We start from the raw sequence: 25075 nt of genomic DNA on the forward strand, positions 1-25075 counted from the left end.
AGGCACCGTTGCTCCGTATGGCGCTTATTGTGATTGGTTTAAAGAAATGGCAATAAACCAGATCACATTTTTCTCCCATCCCAGAATGCTGTGTGGACTAGCCAGACCCTCCTCCGCAGCGCTGTGGAGGAAGGTCTGGCAACGCGAGACTACTTGATGACTAACTGACACCTAACATATTCAAAAATTCAGATTAAAAACTATAGCCAAATATCTTTCACAGTGAGCTGACATTCCATGTTGCTGGAATAGCCCCGAGACCTCAACCTGTCCTCAACAGAAGTGGCTGCCTGACAAATGCATTGCCTTGCCGGGTTTGTAGTTTCAGTAGTTACTGTAACTACACATACCATGGCAAAAAGGTAATTTAACTACTTGAATCACGCTGCCAATATGAATGTAGTTGAACTACCAGCAAGCTACTGCAAAATGTAGCTACACTACTAGTTTAATTACATGTAGTTCACTACTCCTCAACGCTGCACATGTTGGATTAGATAGGCCACTTGAAGCAGATAAAAAGGTGGAAGTGGGTCACTACCATCCTTTTGAGCTCCGAAGAGGTTTGAAGTGGCCAAATAAATGCTGAGTGCAAGAGCTATCAGAGTTCAGACTATTATAAATGGGAGGACTGAAACAATATTTCTTTTCCACACATATAGAGACAAGAAAAGCACACTTAGGCCCATCCAGCCAACTTGACATACACTATACCCTGACACATTTATTACCATTAAGCTTCTGTAGGGTACACGTGACTTATGATTTATTACAATCACCTGCTGTATGTCTGTGGGTTTGGTGGGATGCAAAATTGCCTGTGCATGCATTGGCTGATAAAATGTGAAGCACGTGTCTAGTAATTAAAGTATTTACGTGCTGTCCGTTGGGGAAAAGACAGAGACTGATGGATGTCATTACTGTATGCAATTTACATAAACTTATTGGAGGTTTGAAAAACAATCCTGTTGCTTCAAATGAACAGAAAACAGTATGTATTCGTGCAGGTGTGTTTGATTTCTTTGGCAAACAAGCAATCTGAATTCACCACAAATGACGATTTCAATGGCAAATCATCGACTCAATGCAAACTAACTTATTCAATTATCAAAAAATAGGTTGAGAAAATATTTCAAAGCTTTTAAGATACACTTCTTTTGGACATTTACATGCAGCAACTATAGGATTTCCTTTCTCGGAAACATACACAAATGTCATTTACAAGTGGGTCCTACATGTATGTAAGTGTAAAAAAAAGAGGTAGGAAACCAACTGAGACCACATGTTTCATACCTCGAAGGCATAAAAAATTGATGACCTGTGGTGATATATTTGGAATATCATTTCCTGTAATAATTTGCTATGGGAGGGGAAAAGAGACGGAAATTTGCAGTAGCACTATTCTACTTTATAAATGCTGTTGTGCTAAAATAAGTTTAAAAAAAAGTGACTTTGGGCAGATATATGGATATGGGTAGAGGCTTGCACACACACATTTCTGCATACATGATTACTGTCCATCATTCTGCCCTCTGTTCTACCCTCCTACTGTATACTTACTACATATTACATATACACATGTGAATCTATGTACATGTTATGTATGGTAGATTGAGTTTAGTTTACATACCCCTGCCTATTCACTTATGTGGTCTAAGCATGAAAAGAATCTACATTTCATTTCAAAGAGCCTTGTTCTTGTTCAGCCATTGGGGGTCATTTACAAGGGTCTGATTCAATTATTCTTCCGTTCACAACAGGAGGAAAACATTTTCATGGTGAATGGTTTGCCTAAATAGATTACAATCTCAAATAATTCAATTTCTGTTAATTTGATTGATTTCATACCAAAGGGGAAAGAAATCTTAATGTAAAACCATTGCATTTCTAATCAAACATTAACTGAGAAAGAGGCCTGGGTGAAAATCTTTTATTACCACTTTCCCCACTAATTTAAATAGAAAATACTGATGGCTGCCCTATTAAATGGTACCACCAGTTTTCAGTGTGCGACCATAGCTCATACGCAAAATCCTTCAAATAAACTACTTAATGGTTTGCAAGTTGCATGACCATTCCTCGCGTGATACGATTAAACATCACACACAAGCACACACTACAATACACAGATAGACAGAGAATCTATGCCTGGCCATTACTACAGAGGATCCAAATGAAGCAGTTCATCTGATCCATTCCCATCCATTATTCATCCTGCTCAGGGAGACAGAAACGCTGGGCTTCTCTTCTCAGAGACCCAGGAACCCCATCTATTCTCATGGGCAAAGGAAATGCCATGCAAAAGTGGAGTGAATCAACGGAGAGTGAAAACAAAAGTTGGGAGCATTGTGGGAAATCGTGAATGCACAAGAACTGGGATGAACCATCACGTGTATTGTAAATCAAATTATTACAAATCCCACAAAAATACAAAATTTGGAAAAATAACTTATAACTAAATATAACAGGTGCAGACTGATGCCCGCCAATGCTATTCTGTTGGAAAAGAAAGCAGCATGGCCGCTGTGAGGGGAAAACACCTTGTGGAGACATTGTGTGAGTGGCAGGCAGAACTGGCAAGCTGCCACAGATAATAACATCTGAAATAAATTTGATGTGTGGAATTCAATCTGTAGCGATAGGGACGGCTGCAGCATTAGAGTGAGGCTCTAAATGTTATCTACTCATCCATGGAATGAGGACTGACACGCAGTCTCAGAGAATAGATTGTGCAATTAGCAGCCTTTGTGCTGTTTTGACACAATGAAAAAGGGAAATGAGATTCAACGTTGTCATGCACAGTTCTCTGTAACTCTGTGATTCCCATAAGATATTCCAAATGTACTGTTTCAGTTGAGAATTGGTTGGGGTGGGTTGAAACATTACACAATATAATAAAGCACACACACAGACACACAGAGCGGAGGAGATTGTTGAATTGATCACACTTACTGTATTAATAATTACAGCATTTCATTCCCATTCAAGCAGTATCATTTTAAAATGAGAAATTCTAATGTGATTTTGTTCCCCAATTCTGAGGACCAAGTGCCACCTCTTCAGCAAGTATCAGCTTTGAGTATAAAATGTAATACACCATTCAAAGAAAGGGGGGCGCTCTTTGACATAGAACAAAATGCCTTGAGACCCGGAGTTTCTCTAAAAGTTGACTGAATATTCCTTTAATTAAGCAGGTTCGTACACGGTCGAGCACCAACATTGCTGTCCTTTTAGCACACACATGTTCCTTTTTTCAGACAAAAACACACATTTTTGTTATTTAAGCCTCTGTGAATTAATTTCTAACATGTTACAGTTTGATTTCAATTATGGTGATTAAAAAACAGCATACTGTAAAATGCCTTTTTTTTTCTCCACACACACAAAAAAAGGTGTTAAATAAACAGCCTGCAGATCTTTATCTGCAGGCTTTAAAGCGTCCCAAAACACACACACACTCTGTTTCACAAACAGAAGTTTACACTGCTATTGGCCTGATCATAAACATAAACTGAATGCTGTTATATCTCATTGGTGCCTCAGCTATAAAAACCAAAGTGCAGCCAGATGAGTATAGGTTGGTCTCACCCGCATGAACTAACAGACTATAACCATAAAAGAAAATTACTATAATATTCCTATAAAGTGTCTGTGGTTCTCGTTGGTGGGTTTATGGTTACCTCACTGCGCTCCCTTGTATTTTACACTTCCCATGGTAGCCTATCACTGTAATATACCTTCAATATTCCTATTGGGAGTTACAGTGTGACTACAGTGTTCAGTAGCAATCTATACGGACAGTATCACAGTTTGGGACATTTTTTGAAGGTATCACTGTAATATTCCTATATTATTTTATAGGCCTAGATGTCGTTGCAAAATAATGCAGCCCAATATGATATCAGGCTCCCTGCCTGAGCCCTCCCTCCGCCTCTCATGTGTCTACATTTTCATCCCATGGCCGTCTCTAGGTGATTTAGCGCCGCCAGTCTCAAGCAGGTGTCCAACATGGCGATCACGGGGAGCGGATCTCTCGCTATTTCTCTCTCTGCTTTCGTGATTTTAGCGGCGTTTCTTCTGAAAGGTAAGTTTTTGGTGTCTTGTGTGTGTGTGTGTGTGTGTGTGTCTGCGCGCGTGTGTCTGTCATGCAGAATTACCCGCTTCACACAGCTGAAGCCAGAGGAGTAGCTCCGGGTAGAAGTTGTGGTGCGTTTGCGCGCTGGATGCGCACAAGCTTGCTCTTAAAATCTCAGCATCACTTTCTATCGCTCTGATACCGCCGTCGACTCCCAAATATCCACGCTGTTTCTCGTGACTGTTGGGCTACTTATCTCGTGATTTGAGCGCTGGTTGAAAGGGTGTTCAGCCTATACTGCAAAACGATACAGATGAGTGCTATAAAAAAGTAGTGGTATAGTGCTACACAATTGCACAGGCGGCGAGAAAGTGTCAGCGGAGATAATCGAGTGAAATGGTCGTGCATGGTTTAGATCTATGGGGCAAGTTGAAGGCATTGCACAGTGAAATGCGGCTCTTTTATTATGAAATGAGACCGATTGAAGACGAGAGAGAACACGGCTCAAACGCACTTGTATCCTTTTTAGTCATACCGCATAAACCTTCATAGTCCCAACTCATCCCACTGTACAAATATCTCAAGTCTGCTTCAGGTGCGCTTCGGAAGGAAAAACACGCATTGCAGCTCTGGTCTCGCACAGTGTCCTCTCCCCGCACAACTGCAGCCTCTGATGTGTGTGTGTGTGTGTGTGTGTGTGTGTGTGTGTGTGTGTGTGTGTGTGTTCCAGTCCGCAGTCTTTCACTTCTCCTCTCCTGTCACTGAGGCTGGGATTCTGGGACTGTAAATCTGCCAAGTAGCTGTTAAGGCTTTGTATTTGTTTGTTTTTTACACAGCGTGCAACTGCATGGATGTATGTACATACATGTGCATAAATGTACACGACCATTGCAGTCCCATAGCCCGAGCATCCATCCCCCACCCCACAGTTGCATCAGAGTTGCATGCGTCAGTGTTGTTGGCTAACAATAGGCCTACTGACGCATGTTAAACGGTTAAAAAATGTCAGCTTACAGTCGCTTTAAATCCCTCCCGGCGGTAGGGTGGACGTGTTGTTGGGTTGTCAATTCCCGGGTTGTTGAAATGGCAAGCAACAGTTGCGATGACAGGTTTACACTTGAAGTCTACTTGAGCGACTTCTTATTGATATCATTTATGTTTCTCATATTGCCTTTATTGGCTATACCACTGTAGCCTATAGTGGTATCTATATAAGCCATCAACAGGTCTGCAGAAACTCATCAAAGCCTGTGTGTGTGTGTATGTGTGTGTGTGTGTGTGTGTGTGTGTGTGTGTGTGTGTGTGTGTGTGTGTTTGCAACCTGCTACCAAATCATGCTGGTTTCATTATTGAGGTTACTAGTCAAAGAATTTTATTTTGTTTTACAGTAGGATTTAAAAAACAACAAGGCTTTCATTAGACAGTTGTTGAATTTATTATGGTGTGTGTTGAATAGCAGTTGAATGACATTTACAGCATTGTCTAACGTCTCTTTGTCACATTAAGTTAATTAACCTCTCAGTCAAATAAAATAATGCATCATGAATTCGCCTCGAGCTCAGTACACCGAGGGTTGCAGCAGCAGGAAACTGATGCTGTCTTCTGTTTCAGGTAAAATCCCCAAACCAGAGAAGGTTTGATCTGACCTCCGGGTTTTCATTTGTTTGATTGTCTTTGTGCCAGCTGCTGGGAGCAAAAAAAAAAAAAACAGCCCGAGCTCTTGCTTTCTGAAGTGCTGACAGTATGCCTTTTGACAGCTTCCACGTTTTCTTAGTAAATAATCCAGAATCACTGGATTTGACTCTTTGTCTCTGGTGAGAGAAGAACAGTCCACTAACTGGATGCTGCTTGTCACAATAGGTGTTCAGTTTGTTCTAAAGATACCAAGGAAGGAGGGTTAATTAAAGAAAGACAGATGACCCTGGGCATCATAAGAGAAAGTTGTTCAGTGTACAGAGGGGCTGCTAACGCTACATAAGCTGCAGTTATGAAATGCTGACACTTTGCATTCTAACAAAGAATCTGTTTAGTAGTTTTTCTCTCCCTGCGTCTCCTGGGGCTCGGCCTGTTGTAGCATATCAGCTGGTCAAATTTCAGAAGGTTGCATAATCCCACTTATTGCCAGCTTAAAGTCATTCGTCGAGGCTGAGTGATGGTGAAGTGGATCGATACGAGCTGTCATGAAGCCTCACGGCGCCGCTGAAAGACGGCATCTCAGAGAAACATAACGAATCATACAGTTGTTACAGTGCTCTTGGTTGCCAGTTGGCACGTGACAGGGTGAGTAATTGAAGATGTCCGTCTCTTGCTGCTTATGGTGGGGTTTGGCTTTGAAACAGATACTGCTGAAATCTGCTAGCAGTGTGCTGCTCTGCCCTCAATTTGTGTTTGCTTACAGTCTTTGTGTGTGTGTGTGTGTGTGTGTGTGTGTGTGTGTGTGTGTGTGTGTGTGTGTGTGTGTGTGTGTTCTGGTGGTGGTTAGTTTTTCCTCAGTTATACAAGTGTGGATCTCCGATGTTTTCTCTCTGTCAATGGTGCATATTGGGGCCTACAGTAAACACATTCATAGCTGTATATGCATACTTAACTATGTGAAGTACCAAATATAAGGTAATCTTAAGCCAGTGATGGTACACATATTTAGATCCTTAACTTAAATACAACTGTGTGAAAATACTTAATTACAAGTAGCCTACTGCATTCAAGAATTTACCCGATAAGAATATGTAGCCTAACTATAAGACAGAAGAATATATTTAAAATACCAAAAGTTAAACTATTCATCATGCAGACAAAAAAAAAACCTGTGAGTATTGTATTATTATGCAGTATAATATTTTACTGGATTATTTTTACTGATGCATTAACAGCAGCATTTTCATGTTATAGTTGGTCAATTTGGGGCTAAATTCAACTTCTTTATAGTGTTGGGTAATTAAATGCATACAAATACAACCGTTTTTGCTTTTAGCCCATCATTGTTTTTGTGTGTAAAATGTTATTCTGCAGCCGTCAAATAAATCTAGTGGAGTAAAAAGACACATCAAATACACGCAAAATATTTGCCACTCAAATGTGGTGAAGTAGAAGTATAAAGTATCCTAAAAAATATATATTCAAGTGCAATTACAATAAGATTGTACTCAAGTACAACACTTGACTAAATGTACTTAGGACCGTAACGATTTTTTATTATAGATTGATCTGCCGATTACTTTTTCAATTCATTGACTAATCATCTGATCTATAGAATGTCAACAAATTCAATAAAAAACTTCCTTAAGTCGAGCTGATGCCTAGAAGCTGAAACCAGAGAGTGTTTGGCATTTCTCTGTCGACCGACTAAACGATTAATCGAGTAAATCTGCTACCTACGACAAATATCTTCTCATAATCACACGCACACATCAGTGCTATCTCTGCAGAAAACTGAAGCGGCCTTCTCTCCACTATCTGTATAAAACAGCACTTACAGTACCATGTTTCAGGATAAATTTAATACTGCAGTTAATGGCCCATTGATATGTGCCCGCTTGTGAAGTATTTCATCGCCGGTACGTTCATGATCACCACAGTACATCATTTGTAACAATAATAAACTCTTCTATTTAAAGAAATTGAATTTATTGCTCATTAAATTTACATTAAACTCTCCTTAATAAGCCTCACTCTAATTGCTAGATAATGCATGGCACTACTTTATGCGGTGGCAGCTAATCTTACTGTTGGAAAGGGAGGGGCTGGCAGAGAATTGGCAGCTAATGCATGGAAGGAATTTAGCCACTGGAATCAGATGGAACAAAGTAAGTCGTGTGGGCTCTGCTGTTATCGTTTAGAAGGTACATCTTACTTCCAGGCTGTGTTTTTCTGCTGTATCTCCTCTGTATTTTGCTGCTGTGTATATGCAGAGCCGCGGGAACATATTTTGAATTGGGGGTGCTGACAAATTTTCCAGAGTGAAGTTTTCAGCCAAAGTCAACCACCACACACCAAACTGCATCCATCACATTTATTGAACTGTATAGATATTCAATTCATTATAAATATCCTATCCAAGACAATAATTAGCCAGCCATAGGCTACTGATCCCGAAACACCGGAAAATAATCCCGTTATCACTATTCAACCAAGTGAAATTTCTTTCATACCTATACTGTCAAGATGAAGACAAAATATCTCTATTTATTAAAACAAAGGCACTTCGTGGTGTCAAAACAGTACTAAGGCTTCGGTAATACAACAAGGTACACGCTCCAAAAGCGAAAAAACAAAAACAAGAATAAAGTCCAAAATCCAAGGCAGAACAAAATAAGCACAGTTAACGCACGATATAGGCACACAGCTACGACAATGGTACAGAATATGCCTACTACAAGCTCAAAAACGGAGCCACAAAACACAAGGGTATAAAACACATCACTGAATTATATCAAATCAAAATGAAGCAAGCCAGTCTGCGGATGCCCTGCTGCTGCTAGCTTGGCTTACAAGATTAGCTCCCTTGTCGTCTGTTGCTAGCAGGGACGCTGTGGCAGTGACAGGTGTAGAGGGTGCTGCTGCTACTTCTTTCGGTTACAGTTGCTGAGTTTTCTGCCTCCAGTCTTTTAGGCTTTTTAGTCTGTGGTTGATTTATAAAGAAATCCAAAATGCGCTTTTGTGCCATGGTTAGCTAACTTCTGTACTGTTGACCAGCTGGGAAAGTTTCCACAACTATCTTCACTCATGAATGAGTGTCAGAGGCGCACAGCACGCCTTGCTCTTGGCAAAATCAGCAGATTCATTCTAATCAAATTATGTGTTTATCTCTTACTTACCAGATTTTAAAATGTATTACATTTAATTTGTAATGAAAGGAATTCGATTTATATTAATAATCAATTTATTAAAAGTATATATATATTTTTTTTATTTATTATGCTTGTAGTAGTTTGTCCTTTCGCTAGGGGGTGCTGCAGCACCCTCCGCACCCCTAGTTCCCGCGGCCATGTGTATATGTGAATTTTTTTGGCCAAAAATCTAATGCTTTTAAACCATTACTACCTTGTGTGGGCATGGCAAGTGTGTGAACGACTGAACTTCACACTCGCTTTTTGAAAATGGGTGTGAGCTCAGAGAGTTCTTGCAGCTTCAAGTGAATAGGTAGATTTCACTATTTGTCCTCCCGAGAGGTCAGAGGTTAGAGCAACTCAGCCAGTCTACACAGAACTAGTTATTATTATTCTTTTCAGTGTCTGAATGAGTCCAATTTCTCCTTAAAAACATCACCTTGCGTGCTCGGTACAAAGGTTTTTATCCACATGCTTAATAATGTGTATTATGTAATAATATTTCTTTTATAAAAATATTCACATTTAAGAAGCTGGAATCAGAGAATTTTTAGAAAATGACTCAAACTGATTAATCGGTTATCAAAATAGCTGGCAATTAATTTAATAGTTGACAACTAATGGATTCATCAATTTATCTTTGCAGCTCTAATACCAGTTCCTATGTCAAGAGCAACTGCAGGGGTTGTTACCAAGCATGCACGGATTATGGTGGGAGAAAACCGGCGGCCACCGGAGAGAACCCATGCGAACACGGGGGGAACATGCAAACTGAGGCAGCAGTGCTAACCACCGAGCCGCCTTAAGGGTCTTTTACATTAGACACATCCAAGGTGGCGTGTGCCATCGTGACGTCAAAATGACGTAATATCCTGCCGGCACGCCCGATTTATGGCGCGCGAGCAGAGGTCGCGCACGGCTCTTTTTTTTTCAGCGGCGCGCGACAAAGCGGAAACGGGAGGCCTGAACGGGTTCGCCGACAACCGGATGCCAGGACTCTCACAGTGACTGCAAGTCTCTCTTACAGGGTTAAGATGAGTTCTTTTATGGTGAATGAAAGGCTTGATCCCACCAAGTAGGTCATCGAATCAAATCGAAGCATTGACGGCAATGCTGCTGCCAGTTCTGCCGTTGTTTACCTTTTTCTTCTTCTTCTAGTCTGTAGAAAGAGCAACGTCTGTAGCCTTTGCTCATTAGCGCCACCTCTGTTCAGGAGAAGACTGCAACTAGTGTCGCGAGCACCAGCACGGGTATAAATAGTCACGGCAATCCCATGACGTCACATTTGCACGCACCAGCTGGGCTGCGTCTAGTGTATGACCCTTTATAGTGGGACCTTCAAAATAGCCTACTGTATGAGGAAATACTGTACCGGTTAATACTGTGTGAGGTTGTTTTGTCACAGGAGTGCTGCTGGAGACATGTTATCCCTCTGAGTCATTTAGTCAAGTCATCTTTAGTTATACAGCACATTTAAAACAACATAAGTTGACCCAGAGTGCTTTACAACCAAGGCAGTTGGTTGAAATCGGTCTCAATAGACAACATTACATAAATAAATAGTACATAACATACAACAATACAAAATGTAATCCAAAACAACAGACATGATGAAAACAAAGTCAAGTAAAGAAGAAGGACGTGAGGAGAGGCAATGAAATCAACAATAGATTAAAAAGCAGTATAGGGAAATAAAAGACAAGTCAAGAGGTGAAAAGCAGCTAAAAGCTAAAAGCAAGTGAAAAACGGTGGATCTTTAAATTAGAGTGTAGTATAGAACCTGGGGACATTTTTACGTAAGGGATCTGTACTGCAGTGTCAGACTGAATGACAAACTGAGGACGATGAGAAATGTGTCTGTTTGTCTGTCTGTCTGTGTCAAAATGTAGTAAACAGTCAATTAGGAGAAACAGACAGATGACTCCTTTCATGATTGTGGGGACAGAAGCTTCCATTCATGACTGTGCTGTGGTAATGAGGAGGAGAGCTGATGTCGCCGCTTATGAATATGACATTGTTCTCTCTGTTCCCTGGATCTGAGAGAGCTCACTCTATTGGCTGCGATGCTCAGACGGTGGTAATCAGGTCCACAATGGGAGGGGAAAAAGGAAATGCAATGTTTTTGTTTTGAAAGGGGCATAGAGTGCACATTAGTATGGGTGATGGAGCAATTACAAGCCACCATTAAGGCTGTGGAGCAGTCAAAGCACAGCACTTCCTTCGGACAGATATTCTCTGTAACTCTGCACCGTACCGTAATTCAAACCACACTTTTAACATATATGAATCCAGTTCAGTAATATGAAGATTCTCAAAAATGGATCTGACCATTCATCTGTCTCTCACACATAACACCACAGATGCCAGTAATTGTGTTTTTATGAAGGCTGGATGAGATTCAAACTTTGATACCTTTAAACCTTCCCTAAATTGTACTACAGTGTGCAGGCTCGCCAAATAAATTTGAAATAAAGTTGATCAGGGACTGCAGGGAGAATCCATCTGCTGCTAAATGCTGAGTCGTCTCCTGTCACATTTCACTGAGCCTCTTCATAAATGTGCAATGAGTATAAAGCCTCATGACTTTGAGGATTCTTTAACGTTTCCTCTAGCGCCACCATGAGGTTGACACTTTTAGTCTTTAGTGAAATGTCTCTGCAGCTATTGGATGGATTGCAGCGACATTTGGTCCATAAGTTTATGGGTCCCTTTAGGATGAGTTGAATTAATTTTGGTGATCCTTCAACGTTTCATGTAGCGTCATCATCAGGTCAAAAATACTTCACTACCATACATACATTCCCATCAGCCTCAGCTGCACTCTAGTGCTGATTAGCTAATGTTAGCATGCTAAACTAAGGTGAACATTGTTAAAGGTCCCATGGCATGAACATTTCACTTTATGAGGTTTTTTAACATTAATATGTGTTCCCCCAGCCTGCCTATGGTCTCCCAGTGGCTAGAAATGGCGATAGGAGAATTTGGCCCACCCATGAGAGAGAGACATCATGACTTTCAAACGAGCAAAGTGGCAGTTGGTCAAGGCCACACCCCCACCCTCCACCTTGCCCCCCCCCTCCTACTCAATAGCTACAGACACAGACATGGCACATACTAGAGGGCTGTATTGGAATTGGGTCCCGCCGCAAATCTCGTGGGAGCGGGCGGTTTTAACTTTGCTGCGGGCGGGCGGCTAAAAAAAACCACTGCGGGATCGGGATGTAGCCTGGAACCCCCCCACGCCAGCAGAAACCATAGATATACATATATACTGACTGAGTATATACTTTATAGCCCATCTATGAGCAGACACCAGCGTGTCTGAGCCTCCCAGGACGGGGGAGCTCCAAGCCAAGGCTCCGTCCACCGTCCGCCTGCTCCCTCATCCTCGGCTCCTTCCTCCCCCTCTCTCCCTCATCCTCTGCTCCTTCCTTCCCGTCTAACAGCAGCAACAACCTGCCTTCTTTGCCTGCATATTCTCCCTATTAACCTATAAAATGATGTGTTTTCTCATGCGGGACGGGAGACGACACAACATCAATGCATCTCTATTATTGTGCGGGCATAAATTCTCAGAGTTTTACAGGTGCGGGCGGGAGTGGACATACACATTGCGGGAGCGGGCGGGAGTGTAACACACATGTTGCGGGTGCGGGCAGTAATGGTCAGAAATTCGCCGGGAGCGGGATGAAGAAAAGCACATACTAAGGAAAGCTCATTGTGGGACTGGCTCTAGTGGCTGTAATTTTGCACCAAGGCTGAATTTTGGGAAAGAGACTTCAAATACAGTATTAGGGGACCACTAAGGCCTATATAAAAGAGACTTCAGATACAGTATTAGGGGACCACTAAGGTCTATATATAAGAGACTTCAGATACAGTATTAGGGGACCACTAAGGTCTATATAAAAGAGACTTCAGATACAGTATTAGGGGACCACTAAGGTCTATATAAAAGAGACTTCAGATACAGTATTAGGGGACCACTAAGGTCTATATAAAAGCATCCAAAAAGCACCATGTCATGGGACCTTTAATAATACACCAGCTAATCATGAGCATATTTAGCATTTAGCTCACTTGTGACCATGAGTTTTTCACAGCACTTTCCTTTTTTATATGAGAACGTAAATATCAAAGGATGTTATACTGTTTTCATACAAATCAAGATTTGCTGGCTCTCACTTGTTATATAGTAGGCATAGGTAGGCTCAGACTCAATGCTACTTAATTACAACTGTAATTAAGCAGTAAACAAAAACAACTGTTTCTTTCTAGCTGTCTTTTGGTGGGAAAAACAACATCTTTTCTTTTTGTATCATTGATCTGTCCTTTTCATAATAACACTTATTTACTGAAAAGAAGCACTGTATCTATTAGTCCTGTGCCTCTATTGTCCCTGATCACATTTTCAGAAAGTTGAACTCATTGCACTGCATGAAAAGTGGGATTTTTGTCAATAAGCGGCACTGTAGATTGTCGTGGAAGTTCAGGTTTACGACTGTAAACGGCAATTTACAGGCAACACCAAAAACTTCGGAAATTGACGTGGGCCTTGCTTGGCAGTCTTCCCCCCATGACCCCCCCTCCCCCTAATTCTAGGGGAGGCTTTAACATGTAAAGTATGCTAGATTAATTACTGTGTATGTCATTAGCAATGGTCAATGTTGTGTAAAAAAGATACACAAACAATTTATTTCAACAATTAGTTTTTATCAGGCTTTGCCATAAAGGTAAAATGTGCATTCCATTCCATGCAAACAACATCACAGCCTCCTAGAGCTCATCCACTGTGCATAGTGGCATGACTACAGTAACCTTTCTTTGGTCTTACTCATCCAAGATTGTCTGGTGGAATGGAGACAGAGGCACCACCATAGAGTTTTCTAAGAGAAGTCTTTCTGCTGACACCAAAACACTGTGCTTCACATAAAGCATATCAGCTTTGTCATTGCATGACAAAGTCCAAACCATTTGTCTTCTTAAAATACTGGCAAATTCAGCACCATATTCACATGTCCATGGCATATGAAGCTGTTGGCTCTGCTGAAATGGCCTCATAATCTGGATTTCACTTTGGATTGTCCTATTGTTATTAAATGTTCCCAGTATTCCATTAAAACTCACTGTAATTCACCTCCACACCAGTCTGTGCTCTGTTTGCGCCCTGCTGGTTAATCTGCCTCCTCTTTGTCTTTCTCTATCACTCTGCCCCTACCCCCGCCCTCACTGCTTTGATTTGAAAAATAGTGGAGGGAGATGACTCCTCCGAGAGTTAGAGCAAAAGCTTCCAAAGTATGGGAGTATTTCAGGCCAACTAGTAAAAGAGTTGTCTGTACACTCTGTCAAACTGCACTTGCTTATCACGGAATTACAACCACGCACCTAAAAAGGAAACACACAGGAGTTGTTCAAGCTGTGCGCAGCGTTTTAATTTTTCTCCTCCATGTCACCTCCGGAGCTCCGTAAAGATGCGCCCACAGAAAACGTAAGTATATGCTTATTAATGAAACGGTGAGCTAGTCTGTATTGTTTGTTAACGCTTGAGAAGTACAATGACTGTCTTTTGATGTTAAACAGGCTACTTAGATTTTGGCAGTAATGTTTTAAACCCCACCATGCACGCAAGTTTAAACGCGAGCAGCACAGAGCTGTGTGCCTGGGTGGCTGCTTTCAGCGCGATTCATTATTAGGCAGAGCTAAGCTGGACCAGTGTAAGTTGCTTTATAAAAGTGTATTTTTTTGGTATTGTAATTTACAGGAAACCGTTTTCACAACTCGGAGACAAATTGTAGGCGCTATGAACCGGAGCAAGGGTAAGATTTAAAGAATTTGCTTTAATTCTGCTGTATAAGGAAATAGATATGTTAATAGACCGATCTTAACCGTACATGTTGTTTTCACAGACTAACCTCGCCTCATAACGAGGCCCTGATCTATTTGCTCTGAGCTATGTCTGCAAGTCCAAATTTACATGATGTTGACAATGACGGCATTGTGTGTAAGTAACTTTTCCTGTTTTCTCATTCCTTGTTTAATTTCACTGTGACTTATGTTTTTTTATTCATACCACTCTCATTTAATTGTTTTCCAGCTGCCTGTAATTACGAGACAGTAAGCAGGAGCTTCAGGTAGAAACAACCAGATCTTGCATCGCAGGCGGAAGCTGTGAAGACTCAGAGTCCAGCGAGAAGAAAGAGGGTAAAGGCCATTTTACAGTTGTGCGTCAACTCCACGCCGTAGCTACGCCGTTGCTCCTATGGCGTCGTGACCCTTTCGGAGTTCTGCGTCGGGGTTGAACGTGTTTCTTTGCAACACGGTGCATTTCACCACCAGGACGCTAGAGGGCGTGTGGTTTCCGGAGGGTCAATACGAAACTCTTTGATAGTTTGTTCTGTTTCCGCTTTTTTCATTTCCGGAAATGGTGAGCGAAAGAGCGAGAGTGTTGTTGGAGCTGGAGATGATCGACATTGAACAACAAAGGATTTTATTGCAAATGCTAAATCGCAGAAGGAAAAGAAGACGTCAGCGAAGTTGGTATGTACGACCAGTGAACGAAGAGAGGCCAACGATGGGCGAATTTGTTATGGTTGTTCGACCGCTGAGGGACTTGGACGAAGAAATGCACTTCAAGTATTTTCGGATGTCGAAAGGTCGATTTGACGATCTTGCTCGTCGTTTAAAACCTTTAATACATAATCAGAGCACACACCGTTGGCCTGTTGACGTTGCTGAGAGACTGGCAGTGACTTTGAAGATTTTATCTTCAGGTGCAAGCCAACAGATCACAGGGTTGAGCTACAAAATGGCTACGAGCACAGTGTCCTCCATAGTATCGGAGGTCTGCAAAGCGCTGTGGACTGCACTGCAGCCCGAATATTTGCCCTGCCCTTCAACCAACCAGTGGGAAGCCATGGCTTCAGACTTTTGGCGACTTTGGAACTTCCCGAACTGCGTTGGAAGCCTCGACGGGAAACATGTTAACGTCAAGGCACCACCACATGCTGGGAGTGACTATTTTAATTACAAAGGGGCTCACTCCATTGTTCTAATGGCAACATGTGATGCTAGGTATCGGTTTACGATGGTGGACGTGGGAGGATATGGACGGCAGAGCGATGGTGGCGTTTTGAAAGAGAGTGCATTTGGGTCGATGCTGCTGGACCACCAGTTGAACCTGCCCCAACCAGCTCAACTTCCTGGGACCGGAGTCCAAATCCCCCACGTTATTGTTGCTGATGGTGCAGCCTGGAGAGTGGCGAAGAATGGTGGCAGACGACACAAACTTTGCCCCCGTAGATCCAACATGGATGTCCAGGGCCCGTTCCACCCGAGCTGCCATAGCTGTTCGGAATGACCTGAAGGCGTTTTTTCAGTCTCCACATGGAACTGTGTCATGGCAAGATGAAGTAGTGTGCCGTGGCACACTTGGTAAATGATTGCATGTATATATCTATATATATACTCCACCTCTGGCTCTACATGCCACTGTACTGCTCTCTCTACTGTGTATATATTTTATACTTATATTGTTTATATTCTAATACTTGATTTTCTTAACCTTCTTACATTTAGAGAATGTGTGACATGTACCTACAACACTAAAACAAGTTCCTTGTATATGTAAAGAACGTACTTGGCAATGAAGCTTTTTCTGATTCTGATACCCACGATGTAACCATGAATGTTGTATGTAAATAAACTTTTTTCAAAACAAACTTGGATTTATTAATGTGCAATAAGTAAAGCGCCAAAAACAAAGGGCAAAGGTTTAAGTACAAGAAATGTTTAAAAACACCACACACAAGTTTACTGTAATATACAACATTATATGAACATTTTAACTATTTACAAAAGTGCACTGAATCAGTAGAAGGGTGCAAATGTTCAGTCATGCTGCTGTCTGCTCTCTTACAGCATCCTGTGCACATTGAACATGACATCAGACCTCTGGCCCTCTGGCACCCTCCGTAGCAGATCAGCCACTGTCTGGCCAAATCTGCTACACTCGTCGCCGGTGTCCTGCAGCAGCTTGTCTTGGAGGTCCATCCAGCGTTCATCTAGCTGTGCCATCTGCGTCATCCGGGTTCCTCTTCCGTTTCAACCCCACTCGGGTTTTTATTAAAAAAAAGAGCTTTATTAGCACACAACAAACACAGCCTACACAACAAATGGTAAACTGGTAAAAAAAAATGTAACTGCCGGCATTCTGTCTTAATTCGGTCCGTTTTGCAGACGTCTGGGCGCATTGCCCTGTAGCCTACTTCTGCTGGCTGCGAAAAGGACGCACAATCCATCCAACACACTCTGTCTCGCTTCCAGCAGCTGTAAAAACAATCAATAAACACAATCAATACTACGCGATGCACTGCGTTTGCACACAACACATCTATTAATTCATTAAAAAAAAGTCACATTGACCAAAACGGATCTATCTTACCCTCTTTCTTCTCGCTGGACTCTGAGCTGAAGTCTTCACAGCTTCCGCCTGCGATGCAAGATCTGGTTGTTTCTACCTGAAGCTCCTGCTTACTGTCTCGTAATTACAGGCAGCTGGAAAACAATGAAATGAGAGTGGTATGAATAAAAAAACATAAGTCACAGTGAAATTAAACAAGGAATGAGAAAACAGGAAAAGTTACTTACACACAATGCCGTCATTGTCAACATCATGTAAATTTGGACTTGCAGACATAGCTCAGAGCAAATAGATCAGGGCCTCGTTATGAGGCGAGGTTAGTCTGTGAAAACAACATGTACGGTTAAGATCGGTCTATTAACATATCTATTTCCTTATACAGCAGAATTAAAGCAAATTCTTTAAATCTTACCCTTGCTCCGGTTCATAGCGCCTACAATTTGTCTCCGAGTTGTGAAAACGGTTTCCTGTAAATTACAATACCAAAAAAATACACTTTTATAAAGCAACTTACACTGGTCCAGCTTAGCTCTGCCTAATAATGAATCGCGCTGAAAGCAGCCACCCAGGCACACAGCTCTGTGCTGCTCGCGTTTAAACTTGCGTGCATGGTGGGGTTTAAAACATTACTGCCAAAATCTAAGTAGCCTGTTTAACATCAAAAGACAGTCATTGTACTTCTCAAGCGTTAACAAACAATACAGACTAGCTCACCGTTTCATTAATAAGCATATACTTACGTTTTCTGTGGGCGCATCTTTACGGAGCTCCGGAGGTGACATGGAGGAGAAAAATTAAAACGCTGCGCACAGCTTGAACAACTCCTGTGTGTTTCCTTTTTAGGTGCGTGGTTGTAATTCCGTGATAAGCAAGTGCAGTTTGACAGAGTGTACAGACAACTCTTTTACTAGTTGGCCTGAAATACTCCCATACTTTGGAAGCTTTTGCTCTAACTCTCGGAGGAGTCATCTCCCTCCACTATTTTTCAAATCAAAGCAGTGAGGGCGGGGGTAGGGGCAAGCCCCCAAGAAGAGCGCCATGTCTAAAAGCCACCATGGGCTTAGCGCATAACGGTGGTACTGCACCCCATGGCCCAGAAATACTTTTCACATAGACTTTGCATGGCGAAAGAAACGTCTATATTTCAGCGGATAATTTTTTTTGGGGTACATCAACTAACCAGCCCGAACAATTAAATGGTCCTTGTTTTCAAACGTCACGTTTTTAACATTTTTAACATTCACTAGTAGCTGAATCCAGCGTTATTAAACTACGTATGACGAATGTGCATAATGGACGCAAGCAGACCCGCGGGACTGCGCCCGCCCGCTCATATGACTGTTCTCCCGAGGTCCTGTAGCTGTAATAATGGATATAGCTAATGGTTGTAATTCACCATGTGTTCTATTAATACGTCCATGGTATTATCTTATGATACACCCGAGGGATGTATGTATGCTGTAAAGCCTGTAACGTGGATGTAACGTCATGTATGAAACTGGCAGGGCTATCGGCTAGTAGCTATTAGCGGTAGCTAGCATGGATGTATTAAGAGAACGATAATACCATAATTAGCTATATGCCTACATAACGTTACTACAGACATAGCTAGTGATTACATCGCCTTGGTTCTCCCTTATGATACACCCGAAGGTTGTATGTTGTAAAGCTTGTAACGTGGATGAGGGATGAAGCCATGGATGAGCTCTGTTCACGAAACTGCAGGCTAACCTTAACAGCTAGCGCTAGCTAGTAGCACGACATAATGATTAAATCTCCTTGGTTGTCTAAATACATCCATCGTTTATTTAGATAAGCGTGTAAACGGTCAGGATCAACGAAAACACAATGTTTAACGTTAGTGAATATTTTAGACAATAAAACGGCGAGTTCATGAGTTCGCCACTTAGCTAAGAGACACGAGAGATGAGCTCATGAATGAGCATGTTGCTACCAGAGTTCCATATAGGGGGCGCTCACAGTCCAGTGCAGAATGAATGGGACTCTATGGAGCTATACCCCTCAAAATCCACTTTTCTCAGGATTTGCGGGCGTTTACGGGCCTTTACGGGGACGAAAATCCCACTTTTCATGCGGTGTTGCTTCATTATGGCATTTAAAAAAAAAAAAATCCCACTGATTGGGTTAAGGAGGGCCCTGCAACACTTGTTGTCTTGTTGGATTTCTTCTTCTTCAGTTGGGGATGCATCTCACATTATCAAAAACTACACTGATCAGCCAAAAGGGGCCATCTGCATAATTTGTTCACTCATCCATGTGTCATATGCAAAATCTGAGACACAAATGCTCTGATTCTTACAAATATTAGATGATATATTTCATCAGAGCATTCCAAATTACACTGTTTGTACCTAAAGGGGAAACCACAATTACAGCCTAAAAAGCATATTTCTTAATGAGGTGACACCGATGTTATCTTTTTACTTACTGTTGCCTTGTTTCTGTAACATATTATGGACCACCCAAAATAAATAGATACTATTTTTGAAGAAATGTTCCTGCATTTCGAGCGGTCACAGCTAAAGAGAAATTCAACAAAAAGAGAACCTTGAGTGGATGAGTTTCCGACCAGAAGTCACAACATTAAGACTAAATAACTGCTGATCAATGCGGAGGAGAAAGGCCTCTTTCTGAGAGAGAAGGCTGAATCTCTAATCAATAAATTCAGTTATCGAGCTCCCGCTAATCCACTGCTTGAATTGGAATGAAAAAGGTTCGGGTGCTTTAATCAGCAGCTGCACAGTGTTTGGCTTCTATGAGATGTTTTTGTCTAGTGAGTCGGCTTATCATTACTTTTTTTTGATAACATTTAGAGATATTGAGTTTGGGAGTTGGCCGGCCAATGCCCTCTTTAGACCAGTCCAATCTACTATGTCCACTGTGGTTTGATGCCAGGCCATTCACTTCTATAGAAATCTCTTTATCTGGCAGAGCTCTGTTGCTGCACTTTCCATCTCAGACAACAGGAGGGGAGCAGCTCCTTTCTGTCTACTCTCTGGGCTTGTTTGGGCAGGTCTGAGCCTGATAAAATAACCACTGTGTACCTAGAGTCCTCTTTAAGCAGCGGCATGCAGGTGGAAGTAGGCTAATGCAAAAAATTTAAAATACACTTATACTACGTAGAAGTGAGAGCCAACAGAACACTAATCAATCAAACTTTTAGCATTGCTAATAGAAAAAACAGCTGCTGATGCCATGCTTTACTCTGAGATACGAGTAGAAATGTAAATATAGACTGACATATTGGGACAAGTATACCCTACTTTATTATCAGCATCCCCTGGAATCAGTTGCTCCCTTTCTTGTTGGAGTGCTGTTTGTAAATGCATGTATGCAGACTGAACGCAATATTCTTCCCTTACACAGCAGGATGTAGCTAGACTTGGGGACATTAGAATAGCCCAGTCCTTCCAACTTTCTACTGTAGGTTTCTTTTCAGCAGTGCCTCTGTTGCACCCTAATGTTCCTCTAATCTTATTTGAACAATACACTCGAGCTACCAGCTGGAAAGAACAAACACGTCTTAAAGAAACAACATTAAATACACTTAAGGAGAAATAGAAACTTCCATATGATGTATTCATGCCTGAAATACATTACCTTATAACCAACAGTCCAAAACCCAAAGATATTGAATTAACATGCTTTAAAAACTGAAAAAAGCAAGAAATCCTACATTTGAGATGCTGTAACCAGATAATGGTTGTTGTTGTTTGACTAACCGGATAGTCAACTAATCATTTCAGCGCTACTTTAGATGTTTGTGTGCTGACGTCAACTATGCTTATACAGTATGCTTTCTTGCTGAGAGTGAGATGAGAAGATGAATACCACTATCATTTCAGTTCGCTAAATAGGTATTTATCTGGAGACAGTTAGTTTTGCTTAGCATAAAGACTGGAAACAGGATGAAGCAGGATGAAACCGCTAGCTAGGCTGTGTCCAAAGGTTCAAAAATCCTCCTGCCGGTGCCTCTAAAGCTCACTAATTAACACAGTATGTCTTGTTTGTTTAATCCAGACGAAAATCAAGGTGGCTTGGACCAGTTGGCAAGCAACCAGCGGAGACTCCAGAAAGTCACTGGTCCCAACCAAGAAATAGTCTGGCGCATAACCCCCCTTTAAAATGGCAAATTGTCGTTCTTACACTCTGCTTTTTGTAGATATCAAACAAACAAAACAGACATCAGAGTGGCTATCATTCAATCCATGAATCTAACTACAGGCAGGGGCGTTGCAAAAATATTCTGGGCCCTGTAGAAAGGCTTTCTCAATGGGCCCCTCCCCACATCCACAGCTATTCCTTCTAGCATCTTTTTGGGCCCTCCTCACATGAGAGCCCTGGGTACTCAGTCCCCTTTCCATCCTCAGTCCGACACCCCTGACTACAGGCAAGAAAGCAAATGTATTTACCCGAAATGTTCAACAATCTTTGTAATTCTGTTAAAAACGTTCCTCAGAAGTGCATTGGTATTTATTACAGGGTGGTTGTTGTACCCATGTATATATATGTATTTTCCAATCTCGTTGTAGTAGTAGTCTTGAGTAAGGCTGGGATATACAGGAAAAGAGAACCTTTACAGAATTGACTTTTTGCCTCCTCTCAAGGTGAGTCATAAGAAAATGTTGACGCTGTTTCCACAGAAGAGAGACGTTGTCTGACAGGCTGGTGCTGCATGCCTTGCGGGCACTATGTTCTTGAGTTATCAGCGTGACGATAGACCCATCTTAATTACTCTCAGAATACAGCACTATAATCTGTCATTGTCAAGCTGATCAAGACTGTGCACATCAAGCACTAAGGCTCATTCACCCAAACCAGAAGCCTATTGATTACTTCTCATACTTGAGTCATTGCACTGCGGAAAGACATGGGAGGCAATAGAGCTAATGGAAGAAGGAAACTCAAAGTCACATTGTTTACATCTGAGATGACAGGTAAATGTATTTGCAAGGAAATATGGGCTTGATCCATTGGTCCCAAATAGCAGTCTGTCTGTTGCTAACGAGGAAAGTTAAGCTGCAAAATGATCAACTGGCCCGCAGTTCAGATGTTGAGCTCACTGCACAGCAGTTTTTATTTTTTCAAATTCCAATCCATGTCTGTGCACTTAGCATAACTAAACATTTTCATTTGCTGCAACTCTTTCATTTTCATTGATAAAAGGCAACTCTGCAGCACACAGACACACAACTTTCATTATGCAGCTGTCAAAGCTGACTTGTGTAGGTGGCTGTGGTGATAACCTGCATATTATATGCATATTATATATAGTTCCTTTATATTTTTAACAGGAAACGATACAATACTTGAGCTGTCAGATGTCATTTGTTTTTATTGTTTTTGCAGCTGTTTCACAAACAGTTAGTGTAATTATCTGTTTAGAATTACATTGTGGGAGAAAAGTGTCCATCAACAGCACCCTCAAACAAGGGTTTCTTTAGTGTGACTGTTTAAAATCTACTTTTCCAGTGTGAACACAACAGCTGATTAAAATTAGATTAGATTTGAAACACTATTTCCGATTCTGTATTTCCTGATGTAAAACTTCTAATTGTATCCGTAGATTTTTGTGTGTTTGGTACAATTGTAACATTCACTTCAATCCATTTAAGTCCACATTTTCATGAATCATACAATGCTTGAGGTACAGTATCTATTCATATCTGTGATTAGAAGAGTTTGAGTTATAGATTGAGAATCTGCACTTCACATCCCATTTCAGAATATAGTCCCAATTTATACTTAAATACTTGCGTGTTAAAAACAAACAGTTGCAACCAAAGACCCAAAACATTTGAAGAGATTTAATTGCATTAACTTTGTATCTTCACTTAACTCATTAAAAAAGTGAAAAAATGTAACTTATAACTTTGTATTTAGACTTTAATTCTCTTTCCTGTTTTCCCAACGGGGTCTAATAGGGGTGTTGAAGTTTGTTGAGTCTTCCTTAATGAGCTGTGGGCCGTAATAGAGTCAACAGAGAAGGTTTTTCTTTATCATTGTTTGTTTTCTTTTGGATATTCTACTTGAATAAGTCTTGTACAACTTATATTGTGCAAACTAGTTGTACTGCTAAAAGCACTCCTGATAGATGAATCTCTGTGGCAGACCATTAATGCTATTCATTTGTCAACATAAGCCGATTCCACATGTCAGATTTTCACTCAAAGTTAATTCTTTCATCTGTCTTTGGTTCTTTGTTCCACCAGCATCTCGAAAGAAAAATAGTAGAGCAGTTATATTTGCATATGTAAATATACTCAAAAGTGTACTATTTTTGATGCTGCTTTGTGAAGCTGCGCTGAAGTTTTATGGCTTTTTCTGTGAGTGGCCACACCCATTCACTCTAGAAAACTTTACAATTTTGACACATTATCTTGCTTTTAACTTTTAAAAGATATTGACAGCTTAACTGACACGATCAGACAAAGACATAGGCTAAATGCTTCCAATTCCACATCCATGTTCAACATTCAATTGTTACAGCTGAAGACCAACTATATTTATCCCCAAAAAAAGTCCCTAATTTCTAAACTCCCAGCTAGTTTGAAGTTGCAGTATTATACCATTTTGGCTAACATGTGTTTCTATATATATGCACTTTGTAGTAGTGAATTCAAATAAGCTGCAGCAGCATTTTCACGACAAACTCGAATACAACAAATAAGACGTGTGCACACAACGGTGCTGTTCACCGACTGAATAACAAAGTAGCACATTCGCACACTCAGATACACCTGCAGCAGGTTCAGTGACAGCTCTTGAGCAAGAGCGACCTCTGTCTCTATTTGGACGACATTGTAGCTTACAAGCAGAAATTTAAACACCTATTTTGTATTCATTTGTCTCTGATTTGGTATATATTGTTTATTCTTATTAATGCTTAAAGTGCTCATATTATGCTTTTTGGCTTTTTCCCTTTCCTTTATTGTGTTATATATCTTTTTTTGTGCACGTTATAGGTTTACAAAGTGAAAAAGCCCAAAGTCCACCCCAAAGGGACTTACCATCTCCAACAGAAAACACTGTTCATAAACTGCTCCAAACAGCTCTATTGTAGTCCAGCCTTTACTTCCGTGACGAACGTGCGTCACTTTGTAACACACATTATAATGCTCGCCTAGCTGCTAGCGTGGCACTCCCTCATACGCTGCTTCTGACAGGCTAATAGTCCTTACCTAGCTACTGCGCATGTGCGATGCCCAACAAAGATTGATTGAATTGATTCTGAATAGAAGTGAGATGTCTCACTCTGTAGCTAAAACGGAGAGCTCAACACACAGGGTGGAAAGAGGAGCTGCAGCAATGTGCAGTACAACAAAAATATGGTGTTTTTTGAAAATTAAACCATGTAAACCTATTCTGATATAACTTCTAAATACAATTATGAACCTGAAAATGAGCATAATATGGGCACTTTAATATATTTGTTTGTTTGTATGTAAGTATGCACCCAATCAACAAGGCAAATCCCATGTAGTTCCACTACTGTGGCCATAAACTGCGTTCTGATTCTGAAATACATCCTTTAGTGAGCACCCAAGCTGAAGGAAACAACTACAACTACTTTTATTACTCCACACTCTTTTCTGCAATCAGGTCTCGTTCAGTTTTGACAGTCCGTGATGCTCTCATAACTTTAATTGGTCATTGTAAAAGTCTGCGCCCTCTCTAAAACACTTTCAATTGGTTTTCTGCTCTCCTCCGAGGCAGAACACATGCCGGAACTCA

The 25075-nt window shown here is 41.2% G+C and overlaps 1 protein-coding gene across 1 annotated transcript in view; it reads left to right on the top strand.

Moving 5' to 3' along the window:
• Window positions 1-4008: 4008 nt before the first annotated feature.
• cadm1b (cell adhesion molecule 1b) overlaps window positions 4009-25075 on the top strand; it is a 179037-nt gene continuing 157970 nt past the window's right edge. Inside the window, exon 1 of the mRNA XM_078243378.1 lies at window positions 4009-4084. Coding sequence (XP_078099504.1) covers window positions 4009-4084 — 76 coding nt within the window. The remainder of the gene's footprint in view (window positions 4085-25075) is intronic.

The sequence above is a fragment of the Sander vitreus genome, chromosome 3 (genome assembly GCF_031162955.1).
Source record: "Sander vitreus isolate 19-12246 chromosome 3, sanVit1, whole genome shotgun sequence".
Classification (NCBI taxonomy): domain Eukaryota; kingdom Metazoa; phylum Chordata; class Actinopteri; order Perciformes; family Percidae; genus Sander; species Sander vitreus.